At 35.5% G+C, this 10,274-nt stretch overlaps 1 protein-coding gene across 1 annotated transcript; it reads left to right on the forward strand.

Annotated features, from left to right (window-relative positions):
• Positions 1–603: 603 nt before the first annotated feature.
• On the forward strand, positions 604–8,185 carry LOC142640428 (U-box domain-containing protein 33-like). The gene is made up of 9 exons (XM_075814512.1): positions 604–1,723; positions 2,162–2,283; positions 2,621–2,742; positions 3,366–3,470; positions 3,669–4,110; positions 4,294–4,431; positions 4,964–5,491; positions 6,403–7,167; positions 7,750–8,185. Exons 1-9 carry the CDS (start codon positions 1,480–1,482, stop codon positions 7,930–7,932), a joined length of 2,649 nt encoding a protein of 882 aa, XP_075670627.1. The 5' UTR covers positions 604–1,479; the 3' UTR covers positions 7,933–8,185.
• The last annotated feature ends 2,089 nt before the right edge of the window (positions 8,186–10,274 follow it).

The raw sequence follows: 10,274 nt of genomic DNA on the forward strand, positions 1-10,274 counted from the left end.
ATGTAAACAAAACTTACGTACAAAAGTTTAGTTACTAATTTTATATCTAAATAAGCCAAAAAAAAAGTATTTTAAAAAATCTATAATTTGTAAATTTAAATAAAAGTGATTTAATAGATATCATATACGAAAACACCTCACATTCTAAACTTCAAAATTCAAATCTGATCGTGGCCTTTAATCTTGATAAGTTAAAAAAAAATAAAAATAACAATAAAATTTTAACTTGTGACTTATCTCTCTTTTTTTTTTTTTTTATAGGAGTAACTTGTCTCTTTTGAAAAGTTATTACGAATTTTTTTCCCTATATATGATAAGGGACTTTACTAATTAAACACTTCCACTAAACCACTCAATATCGATAAAAATAAGATGATAAGTCCTCTTTGACATTTTTCACTCACCAATCACGCTAATAAGTAATAACTGATTTGTGAGAAAAACTCTCTTCAAAGTTATCATCTTTTTTGTCCATTTGTCTATTATAGGAAGTGAGGTACAAGGTAAAGAACGTGAGGACACCCTCATGCAAGTTTCACTCCAAGTTGTGATTTACAATTTGGTTTATGGGAACATAAATATGAAGTACATTAGTGAGTTGTGGAGGGCGATGCAGCGTATTCAAGGAAGCTTCTTCTCGAAGGAAGAGAACTAAAAAGCAAGTAAAGTATAACGTGGTTTTAAAAGAAAGAGAAAAGTTGGACTATGGACCCTCCATAGAATTGTTAATCTAACTTTGGAGAGTTCTCGTTTTATATTTTATTTGTGAAAGACAATCTCATCGTTGGTATGGTACAATCATTTTTAGTTCAAGACAAGCCAGACTTTTGGTTCTCTCAAATCTCTCAATCACATATCTACTATACACGTAACAAACCTCACTAACCAACCCACCAGCCCTTTTTTACTGTTCTTTCCAAAGTTTTGATTTTTCTCTTTGAGTTTGAGATTCATAGTATCTACCCCAGAAAATCTTGGTGAGAAGGATAGGGTTGAAACCCAAATCCAAGATCATATAGACTGGGTTTCAGGGAAAGGGGGAGTTTTTATTGGGTGAAATTGTTTACAGTTGTGCTCTGAAGAGGGCCTGGATTTGGTTTGTGAGTGTTCTAGAGAGAGAAAATTGAATTGGGTAGTAGGGGTTTTTTTTTTTTTTTTTTTTATGTTCTTTTAGTTCTGAAGTTGAAGAATTTGGAGACAGAAAGAGTTGAATTTGGTATGTTTGAGCTGTAGAGGGAGAAGGTTGAATTGGGTTGTTTGAGATTTTTGCTATTTCTATTATCAAGTTACTGAATTAAAGATTAGATTTGTATTTATGGTTTTTTGTTTTTTAGAGAGAGAAAGCGTTACCAAGTTGTAGTTTCAGATGCTGCTTTTTAAGTTCCATAATTAGAAAGAGAAAAAGTTGAATTTGGTTGCTCAACCTAGAAAAGAGAAGAAGTATTCATAAGGTGGAAGAGTTCTACAGTAGTTACTAGCATGGCTATGGTGAGTCCTGTGTCTGCAATCACCCAAAGGACCCATACCATTAGAGTGCATATGGCAAGTAGGCAAGAAATTGAAGGAGACTCAGTGGTGAGCAGAATTGAAGATATAATATATGTTGCAGTAGCAAAAGATGTGAAGGATAGTAAATCTACCTTGGTATGGACATTACAGAAATCAGGAGGGAAGAAAGTTTGCATCATTCATGTTCATCAGCCTGCACAGATGATACCCATGAGTAAGTCTGCAGCATAAATATGTTTATTTTCGTGCACACACAACACAAGTGTATGGTTTGCCTCCTCCTGAATGTATTTTTAGAATTTGCAGGTAGTATAATGTTTTAAATTGGTATTCAGATTGGGCCTTGAATTGAATTTCTTATAGAAGAGAAATTTTGGACCCAAAAAAAAAAATTGGCCATAGCCAAGGAGGTTCTAAAATTTGGTTTACAATTTCTGAAAAATTGTTCAATCTTAATTTTCTAGGAATTGTCTGTAATTTTAAACTCATAAACTAATGATTTAATTGAATTTGGCTAAATCTTTTATATGCTTTTACTTAGTCGGATTAGAGTTTGATGATCATACTGTCTTGCAGTTTCCAGCATCTTTTTTAAGGGCTTTTAGCTCCTCTAGAACTTAATATATTGTATTTGTTTTTCTTGATTTTATAGTGGGAACAAAGTTTCCAGCAAGCACAATGAAAGAAAAGGAAGTCAAGGCGTACCGAGAAATTGAAAGGCAACATATGCAGAAGACCCTTGATGAATATCTTCTTATCTGCCGCCGAATGGGGGTATAATATGTCTTCTGTCTCTCTGTCCAAATGTATTGGAAGGTTTTTGAATTGTTTTGCCTTTGTGAATAGTTTGTATTCTAAAATTGAATAACTTTATAAGTTCATTCATGAATTGGGTAAGAAGACTATGAAGCTAAATGTTTTGGATGACAGTTATTAGAATGGGTATACATGATAGGATATAAATATTGAAGTAGTGTTATCTAATAGTTCCTGAACCTCTTTAACAGCAGGATTCATGATCCTAATATCTTGGGGATCATATTGAAATGTTGGATTGCAGTAGTTGTTGCACTTTCTGGTTTGTATTGAATTTGGGAACTTTTTAATGTAGGTACGGGCTGAGAAAGTACATATTGAAATGGATAGCATCGAAAAAGGAATAGTGGAGCTCATCCGCCAGCATGGAATCAGGGAGCTTGTCATGGGAGCAGCTGCAGACAAACACTATTCAAGGTACAAACCACTTAGGAACTGTTTTGATGTGCTTAATCATGTTGTTAATTTAGTTTTCTGTACATCCATTGTGGATCTCACAAGATAAAGTAATTGGGAAATTCTGATGGATGTGCTTTATTTAGTAGATATTTTTGTTCATTCAGCGTACGGTGATGTTATGGGTCCCATCTGTAATTGCTTTCTGCAGAACATACCAGGGTGACTGAAAAGAGAGAATTTAAGTAGCCTATTCAAAATCATTTAAGCATATGAATAAATAATTAATAAAAGGTATTGTCAGGAACAATCAGTTCACCATGCAATTAGACATGCCTTTCTAGATATCCTTCTTTAAGGGGATGACTTTGATGGTAGCCTCTGCCAACTACTTGTTAATACTCTTTTCAATGAAGCACTATCATTACTTCTGTTTCCAACTTGTGGAATTCAACCCCTCCCCACCCCCCAAAAAAAAAAACTCAATGAGTACCATACTCTTTGGTATTCACCATTTTGTTTGATGATGTTAGTGAATTCAGCATATTGTTAGTTGTAAGTAACCTGTATCAAGGATCCTCTGATTTGAATCTTGCATGTACACCTGTATAACTAGATTTTTACCTTACTGCCTAAAATTGCAGGAGAATGATGGACCTCAAGTCTAAGAAAGCCATTTACGTACGCCAACAAGCACCTGCATACTGTCACATTCAATTTGTCTGCAGGGGGAACCTTATCCATAACAGGTTTGCTCAAAATTTGTTTTTACATTTGCAATGCTGATCTGTGCTGATATGTTGAGAAAATATGTGATTAGATGAAGAATGTATTCCCAAGGGAGCAGCTTTTTTTTTTTTTTTTTTAACGACGTACCATGGAAGTGAACTAAACTCATCTAAGCCACTCCCAATATGATAACTAATACAAGTATCATATCAAAACAGGGAAGGTAATTTACATGGAGCTGATGTTGAGTTTGCTTCTCCTCTGTTTCAAGTGAGTCCAAACAATGAAACTGGACAACCAAACCATTTGAGGTCACAATCTATTACAGTGGTGCCCACTACTCGGGTAGCACTCAGTAATCCTGCTCAAGATCTTTTCAGAAGAGTAAGGTCTGTCAATATTCAGACATTGGGTTTTTCCCCAGATAACACCGAAGGGCTTTCAGCTCCAAAAAGCAATTTGGATGCAGATGGGGATTCCTGTGAATCAGATGGGTTATCTGGAAGCAGTCCTCATCAGGGTTCTGATTACTCTTGCTTTTCTAGTGAGCTAGCTACTGTTCCGTATGTGGGAACTGAGGGAAGTGAGAATGGCTTAGAATTAAGTGAACTCTGTCAGTATAAAGAGGATCTTCATCAGTCTTCCCCTCCCAGTGTACTGGTATGTGCTAACATTTTTGTAGGACATTCACATTAATGTTATGGATGGACCAAGTTTATGTTTTAAGTTGTAAGTTCGGATTTTGTAAGAATCATTTTACCTTTCTCTTTAGTCAAGCAAGCGTATCATTGACCAAATAATAGGAATGGTTTTTAACTTTTAATGATTGACGGATTCTTGCAGGATGGAAGTATAGATGATACTTTTTATGACAAACTTGAACAAGCCATGGCAGAGGCCAGAAATGCAAAGCGAGAAGCATTTCAAGAGACTGTTAAGCGTGGGAAAGCTGAAAAGGATGCCATTGATTCCATACGGCGGGTATTTCTCTTATATCCTGGGTACTTATTTATTACTATCCATTATGGAGCTGATTTTGTTTATGTGGATTGGGGGAAAACAAAAACAAAAGCAAAAAACCCTGAAATTCAGTTATATGTTATAGCCTCATGGGTACAAATTAACATATTAAAGAAAGGTGATGCTTACGTCCTATGGAGTGGAATTGTCTACATACTACGCACCTTGTACTGACTATCACATACCTTAAGTCCTTTAACCATATTTACGATAAGAAGATGAAGAATAGTTAAGTGGGCTTAGTGTATGGGTATTCCTCCCTGTTAACATTGGTTCTTAATGATAAAATAGTTTGATCTTGTTTAAATGCTTCCATGATGGTCCAACTAAGAGGTAGAGCATATATAACACTATCTAGACCAATGTTTTTAGATAATTCAAAGGAAGTGGGCGTCATTTTCAATTGCATTGAGTTGCTTATATGGATATCTCAGAGTGTAAACTTAAAAAAATCTCATTATCCTATGCAAATTGCCAATTATGCAATTTACAGGCTAAAGCATCAGAAATCTTTTATTTCGAGGCATTGAAGCAAAGGAAAGAATTGGAGCAAGCACTAGCAAAAGAAAAGAAAGAACTTGAAAAGATTAATAACCTGTGTACCGAAGTCAAGGAAGAACTTGAAATTGCCCTAGATCTGAAATCATCAATGGAGAGGCAAATCGCAGAATCTGAGCAAATGGTGAAGGAGTTGGAGCAGAAGATTATCTCTGCTGTGGAACTCTTGCAAAATTATAAGAAAGAGAGAGATGAGTTGCAGACAGAGAGAGACATTGCACTTAAAGAAGCTGAGGAGCTGAGGAAGAAACAAGGAGAATCCTCAAGCACACGCATGCCTCAGTTCTTCTCTGAGTTTTCTTTCTCAGAACTTGATGAAGCAACTAGAAACTTCGATCCTTCCCTGAAGATTGGAGAAGGGGGATATGGGAACATTTATAAAGGTGTCCTGCGTCACACCCAAGTGGCTATAAAAATGCTACACTCTCATAGCTTGCAAGGCCCATCAGAATTTCAGCAGGAGGTAAGATGGTTTGAATTCTGTGTATTTATTTTAGATGAATTAAATGTCTACATCATTTTTTATTAGGATCATTGTATGTTTTGTTGTCTAGAAGAGTTGAAAATCTAAATCTTCTCCATGAGTGTAATTGTTATTCACAAGGCTATTAGCACATCAAAAATACTAGGAGTCTAGGACCCAAGTGGTATGGTCTTGTAATTTCATTTAATAAATTTGTTTGCTATATTATGAACTGGATAAATGGCTTAAGCAAATATTAATTTTATGGAGTGTAATCAATAGGTGTTGGCTCAAGTGAAATTGTACCCATTTAGATTAATGCATGTTATGAAGGTTTGTTGACCTAAATTATACTACTCTTAATTTGGTTTGGTTCTCTCATCATCTTTTATTGCTCATCTTCATAAATTAATTAAGTGTACTTGAACATGTACCATTTTTTAGTTGTCAATACAATCTAAAATCATTTATCAGTTATTACTTTTGTAATGACCTGAGGAAAGCACTTTCCACATTTGCACTTACAACCCAAAAGGACAGTTTGGACTCTTCGTAATCACTTGTAAACCCAATATTTACCTAGTAAACGTCTGATGTAGGACTCAACACACACTCAAAAAGTCCAGTCCAATCCAATTTTCACAATTTGATGCAGCATTAAACGATGTTTTGATAATGGCATAAAATTGTTTGTACATTTATAATATATAAAAATGTGAGCTTATCAGAAACTAAGAAATGGATAGCAAGAAATTTGTTATTCAATTTCCTTATTCAATTTTTTTTTAACTAAATTCTGTAGTAGGTTATTTTTTTACCAAAAAAAAAAAAAACCGTATCTGCTCTTTGAGAATGAAAATTAAATTGATTGCAAGTTTGGCATTGTGTGACATTGGTTGGTTCTATTTCAGGTTGATGTCTTGAGTAAGTTGAGGCATCCCAATCTAGTTACACTCATTGGAGCCTGCCCAGATGCTTGGGCTCTTATTTATGAGTACCTCCCAAATGGAAGCGTTGAAGATCGCCTCAGCTGCAAGGACAATAGTCCCCCATTATCATGGCAAATTCGAATACGCATTGCTGCAGAGTTGTGCTCTGCCCTCATCTTTCTTCATTCATGTAAACCAAACAGCATAATCCATGGAGACTTGAAACCGGCGAACATTCTCCTTGATGCTAACTTCGTTAGCAAACTTAGCGACTTTGGAATCTGTCGATTATTATCTCAAGATGAAAGTTTAAGCAACAACTCAACACTGTATTGGAAAACTGACCCAAAGGGCACTTTTGCATATATGGATCCTGAGTTCCTTTCCACGGCAGAGCTTACTCCAAAGTCAGATGTTTATTCATTTGGAATTATATTATTACGGTTGTTGACTGGTAGGTCAGCCTTGGGGATAACAAAGGAAGTTCAATATGCGTTAGATTCTGGAAATTTGAAAGCCCTTTTGGATCCTTTGGCTGGGGATTGGCCATTTGTGCAGGCTGAACAGTTGGCTTGTTTGGCATTGAGGTGTTGTGAGATTAACCGAAGGAGCCGGCCAGACCTTGGCTCAGACGTCTGGAGGGTGCTTGAACCAATGAGGGCTTCATCTGGAGGTTCATCTTCCTTTCGGTTGGGTTCTGAAGAGCATTTCCAACCTCCTCCATATTTTATTTGCCCCATTTTCCATGTAGGTTCTTCTTTCCTAATATTTTCCAATATATCTTAGACTGGATTAACTTTTGTGACTGCATCCTCCTAAACCTTTATGCTATGTTTGGATGTTGGAAAAAGGAGGGGAGTAGAGTAGAGGGAGGGAGAGTAATCAAATTACCTTGTTTGGATGTTTTTTAAGGAAGGAGGGGGAGGAATTTGGAGGGTTTTGAAGGGGTTTGAACTACTTATAACCCCTCATTTTTAATTCTCCCAAATTGGAAAGATTTGGAGGGAGAGTGGAGCATAAAAATGCTTGACCAAATGAATTACCAAATTTGCTCTTATTATATTAACAAAATTATAAATGAAAAGACTAATTATTCCCTTCCCCCTTACTTAATTTTAAAAACATCCAAATAAGGTGGAGAATAAAATTTGCCCTCTACTCTCTTTTCCACTACTCTCCTTCTCTCTCCTCTCCTCTCTCTCAAAACTTTCAAACATAGCATTAGTATGTGAGAAATATAGCAATGATCTAAATGTTTTATCAAGGAAACTATTAATGCATGATCTTTATTTACTGGATTTTGTTGTCATATATTTTGCAAACTTGCAGGAAGTTATGCAAGATCCACATGTGGCAGCAGATGGTTTTACTTATGAAGCAGAGGCTTTGAGAGGATGGCTGGACAGTGGGCATGATACTTCACCAATGACAAATGTGAAGCTTGAACACTGTAATCTTGTCCCCAACCATGCTCTTCGTTCTGCCATTCAAGAGTGGCTGCAACAGCATTGAAAAATCTAAAAGTTTCCTTTCTTTTTGGTACTACATATTGTTTATACTTCAAAAAAAATATACTATTCCGTATTTCTTTCATTGGTTTTGTTTTTTGGGTTGAATCTGAGAGTTTGCAACCACATAAAATTGCCATCCTGTTGTATATAAAATACAACTTTGCATTTGTAAAATATTTTGATCTCATTGTATAGAAAACAGTATCTCATATCACCTTTATATAAGGATAATATTATCTTTCATTTTGTAATAATTTCTTAATAATACAGGCCAAGATCAGGAAAATATTGAAAAGATGTGGGGCTTGCCTTTGGCTTTTACATAGCCGAGATGGCCAAGATCTCTCTCTCTCTTTGCATTGTGATTAGGATTAAGTTGCCAAGATCAAAATGCTTGAGTTGTTACAATATTTAGTGAGCCTGACTCTTTGATTGGGTAATAAGATCAGGTAGCTAGCACAATCCTATTTTCATGTTTGTTTATATCTTGAATCCCTTCTCCAAACTTCAGTAGGTATTCTGATAGTTAAAACAAAAGAAAAGGAAATTGTTCTATCTAGTAATATTATTCTATTTTAATATGGCCAGCTGTGAGTCTCTGTAAGAAAATGAACATTTGATTAGGTCATTTTTTTTTTCCTGAATAAATACTTTATTGCTCAAAAAACTCAACCTGAAACAGGGGAGAAACAAAAAAAAAACTGGCCTGAACCCATCTCTAACAAAGGCCTGAGATACATGAGAAGGCAGATTGGAGTTGGAGATGAGAACCGGTCTAGACTAGTTTATTTGATTAGGTCATTGCACTCTATATGTATATTAATAGCATATGCCAATGTAGTATAGCTTTTTTTTTTTAATATCTTTCCTATTAGCCTGCTGGTAAAACATTAATGAAGAATTTTAGCAGAATAATATGGTAGTGTATTATTGAACAGAAATCTTACCATATGATTATATACGAAAAATCTACTTTTTCACTATCTAGTATCTGCATGACCAAATTAAATTTTTTTTTAAGTTATATATATGGCAGAGTATAGTGTGACACCCTCACAAGGACACGTTATTTTAGAGAAAGTGGTGTTGCTACCAATCCGAAACAGCTTCAAAAACTTGAGCAAGCTAATGGGGGAAGGCAATTTGATAATGAGATTTCTCAAATCCAAAATGACCTCAACAGGATGCTATAAGATGAAAAAAAAAATGTTATGGCAACGACGCGCTCTAGAGTCTAGAGTCCAATGGCTTAGAGAGGGGGATCGGGACACCAAGTTCTTCCATTTCAAAACAATGCCAAATTTAACCATAGAATTGAAATCAAGTCCATAGGCTCAAATTATTTAACTGATATCAGGCTCCTGTTTGGACTTGGTTTTATGTGAGATGCTTGGAACGAAGAATAACGTTGTTTGGTGGGTTTGAGCCTTGTGGGGAATTATGTTAGTTGGTTCTTGGGATATTTCATATTTGGGTTACTCTGGTTTTGGGCACGAGCCTGTGATAGGCAGACACTGCACAATTGGACCGAGGCCCGGTTACATGCCCGAACTTGAATGGAGAATATGGGTATGGATAGAAATTTTTGGGCCCATGAGAAAATGGTCAATCTGTACTTGGCTTGTTGACAACATGTTGTACATTTGTTTCACACTCTCACTTCTTTTACCAATTTTTTCTTTCTTTCTTTCTTTTTCTTCTCACAAACACTGACTGATTCTTTATTCATGAGGTCGAGGCCTGAAGTTTTCAGTGTAATGAACCTTAAATTGTATAAAGTTAAAATTTTATATATTATTTAACTTTTTATTTTTGAGTAACTTTGTTTATTTATTCTCTTATTTGTATTGGAATGAAGAAATATACATCGTTATCAAGTTTCTTATTTATTTTGATTTTTTTTTTTACATGTGAAAAAAATATGAGTCATGCCGAGTTTACCTAACTCGCAAAATACTGGGTAAGGGTCATAAGTTTTGCAATTCGTTTCGACACAAACTCTATATGAGCCCAACCTAATTAACCTGACTTGTTTTTTAGGTTTTCTAGATTTCACTAGATGGGATGTTGGTGTTTGATGGTCGGAGCTTAAGCTATTGTGATGATAGTGGTAGTTATAGTGGTTTGAGGAATTTGGCCATGGCCTGTGGTGCTGGTGGTGGTGGTGGTGACTTGTATATAGCTTATTAAGGTTGTGTTGTTGTTTGATCATGTTTTGTTGTGTTGTTTAGTGGGTTTATATATATATAAAGTTTTATCTATTGGTTTTGTTGTAGTTGATTTTTGGTGAGTTCCTATTTCCTAAGACTTGGTTGTGGCTCACGGTGGGGGTGGGGGTAGTAG

Source organism: Castanea sativa, chromosome 6 (genome assembly GCF_040712315.1).
Source record: "Castanea sativa cultivar Marrone di Chiusa Pesio chromosome 6, ASM4071231v1".
Classification (NCBI taxonomy): domain Eukaryota; kingdom Viridiplantae; phylum Streptophyta; class Magnoliopsida; order Fagales; family Fagaceae; genus Castanea; species Castanea sativa.

What these genes read in the sequence shown, in the direction of transcription:
- LOC142640428 (XM_075814512.1), top strand. Translation starts at nt 1,480, where the DNA reads ATGGCTATGGTGAGTCCTGTGTCTGCAATCACCCAAAGGACCCATACC. An exon ending in TGCACAGATGATACCCATGA is followed by an intron (nt 1,724 to 2,161) that starts GTAAGTCTGCAG and finishes TTGATTTTATAG; the next exon opens with TGGGAACAAAGTTTCCAGCA. An exon ending in CCATTGATTCCATACGGCGG is followed by an intron (nt 4,432 to 4,963) that starts GTATTTCTCTTA and finishes TGCAATTTACAG; the next exon opens with GCTAAAGCATCAGAAATCTT.